At 41.8% G+C, this 15569-nt stretch overlaps 3 protein-coding genes across 7 annotated transcripts in view; 1 reads left to right on the forward strand and 2 right to left on the reverse strand.

Annotated features, from left to right (window-relative positions):
- The window catches only part of GABPA (GA binding protein transcription factor subunit alpha), a 27708-nt gene extending 23571 nt beyond the window's left edge, over positions 1–4137 (reverse strand). The window contains exons 1-2 of one of the 2 annotated variants that reach the window (XM_061453755.1): positions 4034–4137; positions 479–579 (exon numbers count right to left, since the gene is read on the reverse strand). In XM_061453755.1, coding sequence (XP_061309739.1) covers positions 479–555 — 77 coding nt within the window. In that variant the 5' untranslated portion in view covers positions 556–579; positions 4034–4137. The remainder of the gene's footprint in view (positions 1–478; positions 580–4033) is intronic. The other variant, XM_061453756.1, reaches the window with a different exon arrangement.
- On the forward strand, positions 3999–8667 carry ATP5PF (ATP synthase peripheral stalk subunit F6). Of its 3 annotated transcripts, none has more exons than XM_061453760.1 (4): positions 3999–4066; positions 4741–4929; positions 6246–6370; positions 8544–8667. In XM_061453760.1, exons 2-4 carry the CDS (start codon positions 4760–4762, stop codon positions 8570–8572), a joined length of 324 nt encoding a protein of 107 aa, XP_061309744.1. In that variant the 5' UTR covers positions 3999–4066; positions 4741–4759; the 3' UTR covers positions 8573–8667. The 3 variants fall into 3 exon arrangements, with proteins under 3 accessions (XP_061309744.1, XP_061309746.1, XP_061309745.1); XM_061453762.1 differs by having other exon boundaries at positions 4021–4060; XM_061453761.1 differs by lacking the exon at positions 3999–4066 and adding an exon at positions 4216–4280.
- A 365-nt stretch (positions 8668–9032) lies between these two features.
- Positions 9033–15569, reverse strand: part of JAM2 (junctional adhesion molecule 2) — a 33707-nt gene continuing 27170 nt past the window's right edge. Inside the window, exons 5-10 of one of the 2 annotated variants that reach the window (XM_061453757.1) lie at positions 15005–15210; positions 13912–14014; positions 12063–12170; positions 11275–11290; positions 10667–10700; positions 9033–9883 (exon numbers count right to left, since the gene is read on the reverse strand). In XM_061453757.1, the coding sequence (XP_061309741.1) occupies positions 9851–9883; positions 10667–10700; positions 11275–11290; positions 12063–12170; positions 13912–14014; positions 15005–15210 (500 nt within the window). In that variant the 3' untranslated portion in view covers positions 9033–9850. Of the gene's footprint in view, positions 9884–10666; positions 10701–11255; positions 11291–12062; positions 12171–13911; positions 14015–15004; positions 15211–15569 lie in introns of both variants that reach the window. The other variant, XM_061453758.1, reaches the window with a different exon arrangement.

Below are 15569 nucleotides of genomic sequence, written 5' to 3' on the forward strand. Positions count from 1 at the left end.
CATGAAAGCAGGGGAAGAGAACGACTAAGAATGTAGCAAGAGATAAACAACACAGTTTGGGATTTAAGCAATTAAGATTGAAGAACACTGATAGCACTCTACTGGTTGCAAATAGTGGCTACGGCTCCACTTCAAGAAAACCACCACTGGATAAGAAACAGAATAACTGAAGTGTGCACAAGCAAAATTAAGAACTCTCTATGCAGCAAGAAAGTTGAAAAACTGTGGAAACAATCAACAGCAGGGTTATAGAGATCATACTGAGCCAGACACTTTTGACAGTTTAAAGTTACTTCTTTTGCCTAGCTAGAAAACACTTGTACTTATTTCATAACCATGGCCATCTCTGAAGCATTACACAATACCTCACAGTAAATACATTTAGTGTGTGTAGCCACAAATCTGAAGCCAATTAAAGAAAACAAATAATTTAATCAATTGCAGCCTAAGGACCCCCAAAAGCAAACACAATACCTACCTTTCTTCAGTGCATTCTTGTTTTTCAGTTCCATCGATTTCTATTTCTATCAGCTCCTCTGCTTCTCTCTTAGTCATGGCTAAAATATCTTAAGAACAGACCTGTGAACAGAAAAGGATTGGTAAGTCATAGACCAACAAAACTAGATGATAAATTGTGTCCTATCAAACATTTTTTAAACTAAACACTAAAAATAAATATGCAGTGTCAATGAGAATGCTCTCATTGACACTGCAGATTTTCATGCCCTGTAAAATACTGGAGTCGGTTGGAACATAAGGGGGAAAGAAAGAATTAAAACATTTGGTCTGTAAAGACATAGTTTGTATATTATTATGTTTCACTAACCATCCCATACATCATAAGCATGAAATATGTATGATAAAGAACTCATCCGAATTATATTAAAAGTTCAAAATAAATAACACCACCAACTCACAGGAAAAGGAGTAGGACGCAGGAGAACAGAGTAAAAAAAAAAAAAAAAATCATAGCAGAAAAAGCAAAAGATGTTACTATTTAAATACCCACAAAAGATTAGCAAGATTTCCATCCTGGAATCATTCCTTTCTAGGGTCTACTCTATGCCAAACCCAGCTGTTCATAAAAGAGTTTATTAAACACAAGTTAGTAAGGGAACCTGAAAACTTCTCAAAAGGAACAGTGACCAACTACGTTATACATAAACGGTTTAAAGAAATCCAAACCACTCATTATCTCCTTCAAAAACCATTATGTAAAATCAGTTTCAAATAAATCAAGTGCTGCCATGTGACATCAAGCTATAGGAAGCTACCACGGCTTGACAGAAGGTAAACAGCACTTCATTAATAACTTACCACTAGAAGCAGAACCCGAATTTGTTCTGCTCACAGATCTGACTCTGAAAATCCCCTAGCTGCTGGGTAGGGCCCACTGAACTGACATGGTGGTGTACACTGAAGAGGGCCCTGGGAGTTCAATTCCCAGATCACTTAAATCATCTTCATGATAAATGAGGAAGAATGAAACACCACTTCTAAAGAATGCAGGCAAGCTTAATTAAACAACTGGCACTTGCATGGCTACAAGTGATCTGGTTGACTGTTAAAAGATTTGAGCAAAGTCAATGAAAATTCCCAAAGAATCTAACTGGTATCATAGAAAAGGGAAATAATTCATTCCTGTATTAGCAATCAACTTAAAACCCCAAAACAACAAGAGTTATTATTTTTCTTGTGATGGAGTTTACCAGTGAGGTCACAAAAGGTTTTAAGCTAGGATTTCTGTTCCTTCACGTATTCACAAGTTATTTGAGAAAACTGTGCAGACCTGCCGAAAGATCATCTGCAAGTCTCATCTTTTTGAATCTTTGAATGATTTCTGGCAGAAAATTTTCAGTATTGGTAAATGCAAAACAATGCACAGTGAGTAAATATTATAACAGCATAGTAACTGTATTGAATCAGGTAAGATATTATGAAGTCCCTATGGACTGGACTTCAAATTGGCAGCTAGACTAATAACTTCACTCACTCTTCAAAGGCAGCTTGTGGCTGCATCCCACAGGCTCTACTACATCTCTGGTTACCATGCAGAGGTAGAATTGAGCACAGGCACAGACAGCAGGTATACAGAGGGAGAAAGATGGTTCCACTGAGCACAGATGTGAGAAAGGAAGATGATGAGGGGATTCAGCTTAACCATTGTGAAAACATGTAAAGTCATTAATAGTTCTGAGAAACCTAATGGGGAAAATTACTCAGTCTTTCTCATGCTAGAACAGACAGACTCCTAATGATATAAATCATTTCACACAAAGTCTGTAGAAATTTGTTGCTGATTGGAAGAGTACATAGGTTCAAATGGGACTAAGCTTCCTAAGCCTTCCCTGAAGGCTACTAAGAGACAAGCAAATTGAAACAGCTCAGCTTGCTAGGAAACTCAATATGGTAGCAATACCATACCAAATACAGCAGCGTTTGTTTGGAGGAACATAGAAAACTGTGTTTGATTTGTGGAAGGTTCAGCCTACTGATCTCTGTTTGGCTCCATTTTTCCCTCAACCTAAAAAGCCCCAAGACTTACCTGCTATCCAAGACAGTATCTGACCATAACGCCTGACACAGGCCTCCATTAACATAAAAGAAGGCACCTGTCAACAGAACTTTTTTTTTTTTTTTTTTAAATCCCTGCATGACAGCCCACTGCTACTCCAGCATCTTTTACTGTTTGGCTTTTGCAGTCAGGGGAGAAGTCCCAGTGTTCTGTTAAAAGCTATCTTTTCCCTAGAAGACAAGGAATTAAGCAAGTAACACACCCATGATAACAAGGGCACAAACTCTGCTAGCACAATTACTGTCTGCTATCCTACCAAATACCTGTGAAGTGGGGGATAACTACTGGAGCCCACCTGCATTATCATCTTACACTGAAGCCAAATCACTGGGGATATTTGTGGCTCTGAGAAACTCTGGTGTTCACGGATGATTTGGTACTATCAATCCCTATTATTAACAGAACTGTAACACCAACACGAAATAGGTAACGCAGCAAACTATCTTTTACAGATCGATCAGATTTTGCAAGTTATCAGCTGATTTGGATTTCAGACAGTGGCTCACTAAGCGGGGTGGAGGCATACCAAGTTTTAAGTGCTCTGCTTCCTCACCCTCGTCAGGAGTTAAAAAATAAACTCGATCTAGGAAAAGCGGTTGTGCAGCCCGTACCTGCCCGAACACCAGGAAACGAATTATTCAAGCCGCCAAACACTCTTTTAGGTTTTCACCCAAAGTAAGTTTTACAAACAGAGGCAAGTTTCACGCCCCGGAGAGGCCCGCGGGCCTCGGCCCGGGCTGCCCGACTTGGGACCAGAGCGGGAGAGTGGCACCCTCCTCCCGCGGGCCGGCACCGCCGCGACCCCTGAGGAGGGGTCCCTCTCCGAGCCCTGCCGCCGTCGCCTCCATTTCCCTCTCGCGCGACCCGACCGGCGGCTCCGAGGCCCCTCGGGACAGGGCACCTCAGAGCCGCCACCACGGCCCTCTCGCGGGCTGGAGGGAAGCAGGCGGCGCCACATCCATGCCACTGCATTCCAGCCTCCGCGGAAGGCCGCTCCTCCCCGCAGACCCCTGTTCTCCCACCACCCCCCCCGCCCGCTTCCCCCCTCCCCCTCCTCTCGCAGCGTCTCGTCGTTGTTTGAACCCGAAACGGAAATGAGACTCGCGGCGCCGGGGAGAAACGGAAACAAAACACGGGCCGTGCCGCCAGGCCGCGCCGCAGCTCACTCACCCACTGCCGCTGTCCGGTCGCCGAACGGAGCGGCCGCACCACAGCTCCCGCCGGCCGCGGCTCTCGCAGCTCCCGTGGGTCCCGCCGCCGCCGCCCTGAGGAGGCCGTCGCGCGCTCGGGATTGGGCAGCGCGGCCCAACGCGGGCCCGGGCGGGGAGGGCGCGCGCCGACACCGCCACCCCCCGCGCGGGAGAGGGAACTACAGCTCCCGTCGGCCCCCTCGCGCCGCCAATCCGCGTGTGGGCGCGGGGCTGCTGGTGGCTGTTACTCCGAACCGCTTCTCCTCACCCGGAAGCGCATCGCCGGCTTCCGACGGTAACGGTGCGAATGGGGGGTTTCCGTGCTCACTCTCCCCGCACCTCGACTGGCCGCGGGGCGGGACCGTCCGGTGGGGTGCGCGCCGCCCCCTTCTGTCCGGGTACCCCGTCTGCAAGAGCGCTGGGGTCGGTGGTGTGGCGGCGGGCTGGGCCGGCTTCCCGGTGTGCATTGCGCGGAGAGGCGGGGCGGTGGTAGCTGTGGCGGCTCCTGTCCCAAGGTGACTCGAGCTGGGTCGGTGTGGTGCCGCCGAGCGCCGAACCCTTCGCCCCGCGGAGCTGGTGGGTGCTTGGGGGGTGGCTCTTCGTCCGCCGCCGTTGCCTTGTGCTTCGGGCATTCGGGCCCTGGGTGTAACGGCGATTCCCGGGTCGGGTGGTTCAGAGATCCCCATGCGGGGAGCCGTTGGGCCGCGTCCGCGGCTGGGTTGGGCTGGGTTGAAGTTACTACTTTTCCTTTAAGTGAGGCAAAAACTGACATGCTGTGTTTGTCTCGGTGCGGGCAAAGCGATCGTGATCGTGCTCCGCGGGTTCAGCGGCTGCTCGAGTTTCCTTCCCAGATTGCTGCCTGCTTTAAGTGTTCGTTATGGTTTAAAGCTCATCTCTGAACTAAATATGTTGATTTTTTTGCACATTGTGGAAAGAGCTAATTCTGTGTCCCTGTTCAGGGTTTCTGGTTTTTAGCTGAAATACTGGTGTCATCATGATTTTGAACCAGATTTTGCGACTTTCATCCATTTTTCGCTCCGCTGTCTCCACTCACTTGCGCAGAAACATAGGGCTTTCTGCTGTCGTCTTTAATAAGGCAAAAGAGCTCGATCCAGTTCAGAAGCTCTTCTTGGACAAGATCAGAGAATACAACACAAAGAGCAAGTAAGTAAAGGAAATTATTTTGAGGCTGATGGCAAAAGGGGGAATAGCGTTTCTGACAAATGCTGAAATGTGCTAGGTTTGTGGGTTAGTCTGTAAATGCTCAAGGTGTTCTTTCCTGAAACACTTGATGGTAGTGTCACAAATAAGAAGGCTTGTTCTTGCTTACCTAACAGACAATGTCCATTCTTTACCCCATTAGGGATAAAAAAAAAGGTAAACCTGATGTCTGTCTGCCTGGGTAGTTAGGGCATTCAGTACATGCTACATGAACGTACCAGTATGTTAATTTTTACCCATATATGTGTTCTGTAAATAGGAAAAAAATAACACCACCACCCTGCCTTTTTTTTTTTTTTTTTGGTCGGGGTAAAGCAGCTGTTTTTCAGTCCTGTTTGCAGAAGTGGAATGCAAATAGTCTCCAAAAGCAATTGAGAATTAATGGAACTGTGAGGCTGATTCATTAAACAGCTCAAGTTAATAAGCAGTTAATTCAAATGGAATCTTAGATTCTTGTAATGCTTGAATGAACTACTTAATAGGAAATTAAAGCTCTAGCAATTCCATGTAATTTATTTTTGGGAAAGAAATTAGTCATTTCTTCATTCTGGGAATTCTGTGTGATATATTTTTGGGAAGGAAAGCAGCCATTTCTTAGGTGTATTGTTTCTTAGGTCTATTAGTTTCCACACCTACAAACTAGCCTGCTTATGAAGGTGTATTTTTGGTGGCTTTACCAATCACAAGTGTGATGGCTTAGCTGAGCACTGGTAATCTAAAGTTACTATTTTAATTGTTTTACCTTTGTATCCGAAGAAATTCCTGCCTGATTCTACATGAATGCAAGGTGTCCTGCCTTGTCTCGTGAGTCTTCGCTTGTTTAGTACTCAACACGTTCTCTTTGCAAGAACAGTTAAGCTTTACTAGCCAAGATCACTAATTCAGAAATAGCAGAGGTACAGATCACAATTTTATTAGGAAGACCCACCTGGAACAACTGAAACTAAGAATTCTGAAAGCCTGGATACTCCATGTAGCTTTATGTCTCAAAAGGCTACCTCAGTCACTTGGATTTTCATCACTGATAATAGAAAGCCTGTACTTTACTCCAAGAACCCTGTTCATGTGGAAGACCAAAGGTGTCTCATATCTTGACTTTTGGAAATACTTTAAATGGCTTGCTTTAGTTGTTGTCAGAAAGGTTCTGAATTCATAAATGGCCATGAAAATGTAGAGCTTCCACATGAAACTTCAGGACTGAAGTGTTAATCAGAACTTTCAATGGTTGGTTTGTTTTTTGGTTTTTGTTTCTTTTGTAGGCAAGCTGGAGGGCCTGTTGATGCAGGCCCTGAATTTCAGAAGGAAATAAATGAATCGCTTGCTAGACTTCAACGGGCATATGGTGGGGGAGATCTAACCAAGTTTCCAGAATTTAAATTTGAGGGTGAGTTAACAATCTAACGTTATTTCTAATTGCAAGTAAGGGTATGTTCACTGACTGGTTTTCTTAAGTAATTCCCATTTAGTTTTTATTTGGTCTGTTAAGTTTCATGTAAGATGCCCTTGGTCAATCTCCTTACTTTTGTAGACTTCACATCTGATTCCATCTGGCTCCTTTTTTTGATTACTTGTCTTTTCCAGTAGAGGTAGTGGAGTGGAGTGGTACTTAGAGGTAGTGGTGTGGACTTACTTATCCTGATGCTTAACAAAACTTAGATCTAGCTATCTTAAATTACCCTTCAAAGACCCTGTAGAAATATCCCATGTCCTATTGTTTTGGGGCTTTTTGGTGTGGCTTTTTGTTTGTTTGTTTCTTCTTCTCATCCTTCCAAAGATGTCATCAAACTAATTTCTGAACTAGTTTTCCATGTCATCCAAAGTGCAATCTGTAGAGTTTGTAAGCTCGTCCATAAAGGCAGTGATTTCAGAAAATGAACCCAGAACTTAACTTTGCTACTTATGACTACTCTGTGACTAAATTACATTAAACCTTTTTCTTCGGTTATTTGGGTATGGTTTCTGCTTAACTGCCGTAAGTTTGTCTTAGCATGTTTCCATATTACCCCAATTGATTATGACAAGAAGAATGCTTGTGACAATTGTTTATCAAGAATATAGAGAAACTGCACAGACTCTGTCTGCCTCAGAACATAAAGGCAACTACATTCCTGTAGTTCTTTTTCCTTTACTTGCTTATGTAGGTACAGCTCAGAGTCTTCATTGTTCACAAACGGTTTGAGCTTACCCCACAAAACCTGGCTTTAGCTGTCTTTCTAGTAAGCTGTAAGTAGGTGGGATTCCACAATGTTCTGAATATGCCAGTGTATTTGGTTTATGTGGCAAGGTTTTGGTAGCGGGGGCCTAAGGGTGACCTCTGTCAGGAGGTGTGTCTCCACACATCAGACATAGCCAGTTTCATTTGGCTTCAAAATGGACCCACTGCAATTTGCAGCTGAGGTAGTCAGTGATGCTAGTGCCACCTCTGTGACAACAGAGTATTTAAGGTGCCTTTATTTGTAACCCTCCTGGAGAACGTGGTAGGGGAAAGAGCAAGAGAGCACAAGGATGGGTATATACCTTGCAGCTAGCCAAGGTCAAGCTACCATAGGCAGACTAACTGGAAACTGATACAGACTAGGAGCACATCTAAAAACATTTTGTGTTTCTGTGGTATTTCAGTTAGATTAAAAAAGGATTTAGTGTCAGATTGTTACTGGTGCAAATAAAACAGAGCATCTGTAAAGCAGGATCTATGGCATTTATTTTCCTAAGTTTTAGGGATGCAGTTTCTTTATATTCAGCTTTATTTCTATGTACTATTTGAAACAATACATTATTATTTCTTTGTAAGTAAACAAAATCTTTGTGACCGTAGGAACAGCACAAAGGAGGGGGGAGATTGTGCTTTTACCACTGTTGCCTATGCTTAACTGAATTCCAACAAGTTTTCAAAATTAAGTGCCTAATGGGTAGAAACATAATTTTTTGTCTTAGTGAAGATTAAGATGAGCCTTACCTCTCAGACTCTTTGTAGCAAGGAGAATAGTCCACCTGTCAAAAGCCCTAACCCTTCTGAGTTTGTACCTTTCACATCAAAAACTCCTTCATCAGTGTTTGTATGTGGAGAGTATCTTTTGCTGAGTGGAACTGGAATTGTGTGCTCCATTCTGTTAATCAGCTGTAAGACACTAATCAAGGAAAAAGAGCAGCTTGGTTACTTGTTCTTACACCAGAGCGATACTGGAAATACTAGTGTCAAGTGCAATAGGTTCTGGTTGATGACTTCATTTTCTCTGTGCCTTCTCCCCTTCCCCAGATGATGCTAAAGCTGTTTAGGCAGAAATGTTAGTAAGGTGCATGTCTGTCTTAAACTTTATGCATAACTCCTTTAAGATGGAAAAGACCTGTTGCCAGCAGTTTATTCTTTAGTGCTGCCCACATCCAGTAATATACCCTGATAAAAATTAAGTGGTGGTGTACAAGACTGCAGTGTATAAGAGCTTGCTTTAGCTTGCCGTCTTAATGTTTAGCTTTCTTTAAATAACAAATGACTTGTGCTATTCAAGGCTGTACTGAAAAGAGGCTAATATGACTTCTCTCTCCCTTTCCTCCTCTAGAGCCCACCTTTGAGGATACTCCAAAGTGATCTCTGCAGGTTGCATGCCAAACAGCAACATACATCAGTGGAGTTGCTGAACATGGCACCAGCTGTAACTTAATAAATGCAGTGTTGCAGTTCGATTTCAGAAGCGTGAATGATTTAACTGTACTGTAAGTGCAGTTAGCTGTGATCTTCAGGTGACTGAGGCAGCTGAGTAGTATTTCTTAGTATTAACTGCAAAACTATGTTGTAGTGTTGAGAAGTTCTAACATTGTTAATGACACATCAAGAAGGAGCTACTTGTTTTTTTGAGTTGATCAGATACAGAAAGCTTCTGCAGAAAAAAATCCTATGAACCCTAAATGAATGGACCTGCAGAGCCAAAACCGTAGGCACAAGGTCTACTAATTTTACAGGTGAAGTGTTATTCTTACAGAAGCAGCTGACACCTGTTAATGAGGTTGTGAGATTTAAATTTTAATAATTTAACTATTGACACAAACACTTCAGGCTCAGAGCAACTATTTATTTGTGATGCTTCAACAACAAGGATCCAGATACTACAGCCTGAGTTATACTGGCATGATTTTTCTTCAGAATGAAATTACATATGCAGTCTACAGCGAAAGTGAGAGACTGCTTTGTGGAAGAGAAGCTGTAGGCATTTTGTATTAGACAATGAACCACTGTTTCAGACTAAATTACAGGATGCTTTATTCTGTCAGGATAGTGAGTTTAAAGTCTGAACAACTATTTACAGTCTTATAGGTGACTTTGGCAAACCTAATACAATGTCAAGGTACTAAGTTATCAGAATTGCAGGAAAGTTTGAGCCCTTGACAATGATGGAGACATAGGTAGGAGAAGCAGTGGTAGCAAGATCACCAGTGAAAGTTCCTTGAGTAGACTGTTGCAAGCTGTAAGAGGGAATCCAATATTGCTGCATGTATACATGAACAAAATGAGACTCGTAGAATGGTTTGGCAGGGAAGAGACCTTATTGATCACCTATTCCTAACCCCCTTCCACTAGACCAGGTTGCTCAAGAAGTCTTAACATATGTTGACTTGTATATTAAATTTAATTCTATCTTTAAATTAAGGGGGTTTGGTGGTCTTGGGAGTGGGAGGCTTGTGCAGTTTGGGGTTTCTTTTCGCTCCTGAAAAGCAATCACAGTTACGTTGACTGGATCTGAACATTGGCAATTTCGATTTTCAGCATGTAGTGCATGGAAACTATTTACAGAGTAGAGGTCAAAAGATCCCTTTGATACTTTTGTATAACAAGTAGTCATTTGATGTCCCTCACAGAGGCAGAAATCTTCTAAATAACAAAGGACTTGGTATGCTTGAAATCCTAAATGAAGCAAAAAAGTTAACATAAGTAATAGTTCAAGGATTTTAACCAGATTAACATTGAGTGTACATTTCAGATGAAACTATGGCATCAAGTTTCATATATATTAGGTGAAGGAATAAGCTTATGCTGTTTTGTATGTTCTGTTTTGATTAAAGAAATGGGTGTTGTTCAGTGAGCTTTTAAGGCTATTAATGTAACCTTAAATTACAGATAATAAGTTGCTCCAGTTGAAGTTTTTTATTTGGAGCTCCATTCTTGCATCAATCTGAAAAGCTGGAGCAATTAATGTGCAGTTTCTCTCAATGAGAAAGGGGTGTGTGTGGGGGGAAGTAGTAAGTTTAGCTTCCATATTCAGTCAAGCCTTAAAGCAACTAAAGCCAAACCTTCCCTTCACCGCTGATTTGGACTCCAAGTTAATTTCCTTGGTTGACTGAATGGACAAAAGCAAGGCAGAGTGGACGTTTTCACAAGAAACGGCATCAGTAACTGGGCAGCTTAGAGGTGATACTGCCAAATAATGTAAGGGTGTTTGTTACTCTTTAGTTTATCTGATAGCAGGAAAAAGGAAAATAATCCAGAACATTTGAAAGAAAAAGAGTAAAAGAAGCAAATAGAACAGAGAGAGAAAAAAATTGGAAGCTATAAATGGAAATAGACGGTATCTTCATGTACTGGTAGTGTGTACAGTTTGTCAAGGGCAGGATCAGATGTGCAAACCCATCAGAAATGATTAAATTTTGAAGATGTCTAAAGTTCAGACACCAAACACAAAATACTTGCCTTTTCACTTGTAGATTGATAGTTGGTCTTCTTCCTGTTAATAGAGCAGGAAAGGAACACAGGTTAAATAGTGACTTTTCTGGTGTTAGTTTTAACCCTTTGAGAATCTTATTTATGAATAACGAGAATCTTATTTGTGAACAAATCCATCAAATGCTTTTCGGTAGCTGCCACTGACTGTCAAGTTACCTTCCCTAGCTTGTCTTTTAAGGTCTTCCAGAAATGATTTTGGCTAGTTCATGGCCAGTATAAATAACAGAGTATTTTGAAGTAATGGGTTCAGACTTAATCAGGGGGGAAGTTCAGATTAGTCTGAAGAGGATACACACAACTGTAGCTGAGTTAGGGGTTTAAACTGTAACTGTAAAAAGCCACATCTCTTCACACTGATCACAGTAATAATGCTTTATTTGTTTTATGACCAACACACTGGTTCTCATAAGGGAACCAGCTGGTGTGTAGGAGCAGAGGTTTATTTCAGTGTTCAAAAAGGCCACTGTACAAGAGTTGTGTGAGAAAGGCCTTGAACAATCGTCCTGGATTACTAAATCAGAAATGTATGTGAAGTTTGCAGTGATTTGTGTACTACCTTGCATCATGATACTTACTGGGAAGAGCTTTCCTCTGAAAAAGAAAAAAAGAAAAACAGTTAGCACAAGAGCAGTTTCCCTGGCTGATTTACAGTCCTTTGAAATAGTTATTCTGAGCTTATTCAGCTCTTCAGTTTCTAGGAGATCGTGAACCAATTGTCTCTTCTGGTGTGAGTTTAAACAGAAAAAGATTAGATTGCTTTCAAAGGTAAATAAACCTCCAGGTGAACATGAACTCTAACAGCAGCTCCGTTAGCTTGTTACTTTCAGGCAGCGGACCTTCTCAGACCCCGACACTGGGCATCCCTTCTGCACGAAGGGTAAACCCTAAGGAGGGTAACTTGGTGCCGAGCTTTTAGCAGTCAGCTTTAAAAGCAAATTTTCCACGTGCACTTTCATCACAACCCAGAAGAGGGAGCCAGTTAACTTAGTTTCCCCTTCGTCGGAACTCGGCCACTCACATCTTCTAGTGTGAAAGTGAACTTTGTGCGGCTTCCCCTCTCAAATCTAGAGCAGAGAGGCTCCAGGACCTAGGGTTCGGCTCCTTGTTCTCCCTAGATTGCCGTATGGTACCTTATGCGACTGCACAAACGCCTCCGTGTCGTTCTTTAAGTATCTTTTACAGCAGAAGTTGGCAGAAGAAAAAATGTCAGCACCAAAAGAGTTACTGTCATAATGCTTTTTAGTACCATGGAGTTAGAGCCTTCATGGATAGGAGAATGCATTACTGTCCACAGGAGTGCAGATGCTTTTTTTTCCTTTTTCTTTTTTCCTTTTTGACATAAGAGTGATTTTATTTTACTTACTTGTAAAGTAGCCTTTTTTCTGGGCATAAAATACTCCAAGGCCACATGATGCCATTACCAGAGCCACAAATACTACTGCGGTGATGATACCACTTACATTGAGGTCATCTGTAATTACAAGACAGAAGTCCAATGTTGTAAGTTGTAAAAGTTTCCACTGGCTTTATTTGTTTCCCCCCTAATTACTACAGGCAGCATTTGTAGCGACTGGAGGTCTTTGGCCCAAGCTGCGTAAGTCAGCTGGTAACACTTGAATGTAGATAAGCAGTCCAAAAGCACTACAGTATCATAGCCACATTGACAGGAGTGCTAGACATACTTCAAGCACTTAGTTCTGGTCAAAATTAGGAAACAACTATGAGACTTCAAGGGATACATACTCCTTATTAAACCTATCCCAAATAAGCATTCAAGTAGTATGTCTCTAGGAGAAAATAACTCACAATCTTTAAAAGTCTTAAAACAAGCATTTTCCTATCTTTAACTTGCCTGAAATAACTGAAACAGCTGATGGCAAGTCCCAGTCCTGAAGAACTCTTCAGGCCAGTTATTTAGAATTCAGTGCTTTTTTTATTTTTAGACAGCAAGGCCTTTAAAATTCAGTATGATAAAGATCAACAAATACTTTAGCCCAGATGTAACTGTCCTATGATCCTATGTCCAAAGTTGAACTCGATAGTGGGCTACCAGAACACCTAGCCATTTTTATTTTGAAGGGGATGACTCGTGCCCGTTTCCTGATATAATCTCCAAGAGGTTCAGACAATCATTTGTTTTAGGAGAAAGAAGCACAAACTGGCAGAAATATTTTCACAGGTTTTTGTTATATGTCCAATTACCAATTCAGATTGTGACTTTAAGCATACATTAATGGTTGGGAATTTTATCCCCGAAGTTATCAATATTTGTTCATTGGTTGACAGCAATTTAGGACTTTTATTTCCACAGCAGAGGGATTTTATCTAGGTAGCTTGTGGGACACTTGACCAGGATAATTGACCAGGAATGCATTAAAAGCCATGATACAGTGACTTTCAGCTAAGTTCTAAGAAAGCACCGGATGATTGCTTTATGGAATACTTGGACATGAAATTCTGTGCAGTATTTGTTAGGATTTGTTACTATCTGCTTTCCTATCCCATCTGCAAGACTAGTTTTATATTTTGCCAAAACACTCTCACGTTTTGGGTTATTATAGACTACCAACTTTGCCTCTCCTGCCCTTGCTAAATTCTTCATTACCTAACCAATGTCTTACTTCACCTGCTACGCTGTGCACATAGAAAAGAAATAGGCAACATGGGTTTTTTTTGTGTTTTTTTTTTATTTGTTTGTTTGTTTTTTAAGCTACACTGACTTCTTCAGTGTTCCTCTGGCAGGTATAAATGAGTTCATTCAGTTAAATGTCTGATCTGTTACAGTAAGATACTTTAAGATGTCACATGAATGCATTTGAAAAGGGAGGCTTTTCATAAAGAAAATAACTCAGTGAACTGGCACAGCATCCTCTACTCCTTCCACAAAAGCAATCTGAATTATTAAGACTTTCACATGGGTACTGCTGTTCTGAAGTTCAGTGTTCAGCAACCTAAAGGCTGGTTATTGCAATAATTTTAAGGTACTTAGTTAGCAGCTTTTCTGTGAAATGCAGTGAGATGTGCTTGTGCTGTATGAAAGGAATGCTTTAAGTAGCTACAGTATCTACATAGAGGGAAGTCATATTATTATTCTTCCCCCAGATGCCATAATCAAACAAAAATATATAATTCTTAGCCTCTCAGTTGTACCACACAATAGAATAATTCCTATTGCAATACTGGTTTCCTCCCTTATTTTGTTTGACACATACCAACTTGCATTCGCTTCACTGAGCATTTCTGAGATAATCCAATCCCATTGGAGGCTTCACAAAAATACTCTCCAGTGTCATTCTTTGTAACTGTGTTAAACAGCTGTTAAGAAAGAGTCCAAAACCATTATCAGAATGGAGAAGAGAAAAAATAAAAATCAGACTTTCCTGTGGGATAGAAATTTTGACATGTCAACAGGGGTTTGTTTAACAAAGTATCATAATTCAGCTCCCTCATCACACTGCCTATCCTTCAGCTTCTGGCCTAAGTGAGACCTCTTGATGGACATTTTAACTAGGTGGGGTGGATCTATGAGGAGATTCTTTTTCAGTGTATCGGTAGTTTCCAATAAAGTGTATTTTCTTAGACACTCTAATTTCAGAACCCCTGAAATCAGACTATTTTGTTCATTTTCACAAACAAATGCTAATCACGTACTACAAAAATGTGACCCATGAACTTCCTGTGGGAAATGCATCTGTCCCTGTCCGTGGGTGTTGTCCCTTCCTCCCGGCCCCGAATGGCACCTTCTCTCTTCTTCCAATGGAGAAATGCTTAACTGCACTATTTATCAAATACTTTTCACTGGCAAGTACTCTAACCATGCCACTCAAGTCTTGGAAGGCAAATGCAAGGACTGCAAGAATGAAGACCTTAGGTCCACTGTCGGGGAAGATCAGGTTCACCCTTAGTGCTGCACTCCCACTGAAGTGCATGAAGTTGCTATTCCAGATTTTAAGGTGCCACTACCAATAGAACTCTGTTGACATACTGAGAGATCATTCTCACCTGGCACTAGGTAGCTAACTGGCAAGGTGAAATTTGTCATAAATTTTCTATATTCTGCTCATTTTTCATTACGGCAGTCTTGTAACTCACCCAATTTGTATGTATCACTCTTTGTCTATGGCTTGTCATTAGTCCAAGGCAGAAACCACCTTCTACATTTGTTAGCACATATTTCAGCATGACATTGATCTCCAACAAAGACCTTGTGCATTTCTGGGTTAAGACTCCTGTGTGTCATTGTATTAAACAGTAAATTTGGTCTTCTTGATAGCTGGTTATGACAGAGTTGGTTATTACACTTACCAGAGTGCCAGACTTCTTATTCATGGTATAAGTTATGTTTGCTGCTCTAGCATTGCCTGTTCCTGTCTTTTCCAGTAAGGCAACACCGTTCTTGTACCACTGGTACTCAGATGGAGGAGACCCCTCTGTTTCCTTACAGCTCAGTTGCACTACTGTTCCTGTCATTGCAGAGCTGGGTACCTCACACACTGGAGTAGTTGGAGCAACTGGACAATGAAATTGCACTTGTTACACAGTTTTATCAGTACTGTCTGTAAGACAACAGTTTGACAGTCCCTGGTGAGGAGGTGAGCACTTGCATGCATACTTAGAAACTAACACATTAATGAAGTAAGGTGATGGAGACGGGGTTGAAGGCAGAGTCCTGCCACTGGAGAGCACAGCAAAATTTGGGAGTTGCTAAAAAAAGATGCCTACTCCCAGCCTCCACCACCATCTGCTGTGTCATCCTGTCTCCAACCTATACACCCTCATGCAACCCCAGAAAGTTTGTTGTACCTTACTTCTTGTATGGGGTCTCTTGCTCGCACAGAGGAGGGATAATTCAGGCAATCCATAGTCAAGC

This window comes from Pezoporus flaviventris, unplaced genomic scaffold (genome assembly GCF_033815535.1).
Source record: "Pezoporus flaviventris isolate CSIRO_AGI_PZ_B2104156 unplaced genomic scaffold, CSIRO_AGI_Pfla_v1 ptg000015l, whole genome shotgun sequence".
Classification (NCBI taxonomy): Eukaryota; Metazoa; Chordata; class Aves; order Psittaciformes; family Psittacidae; genus Pezoporus; species Pezoporus flaviventris.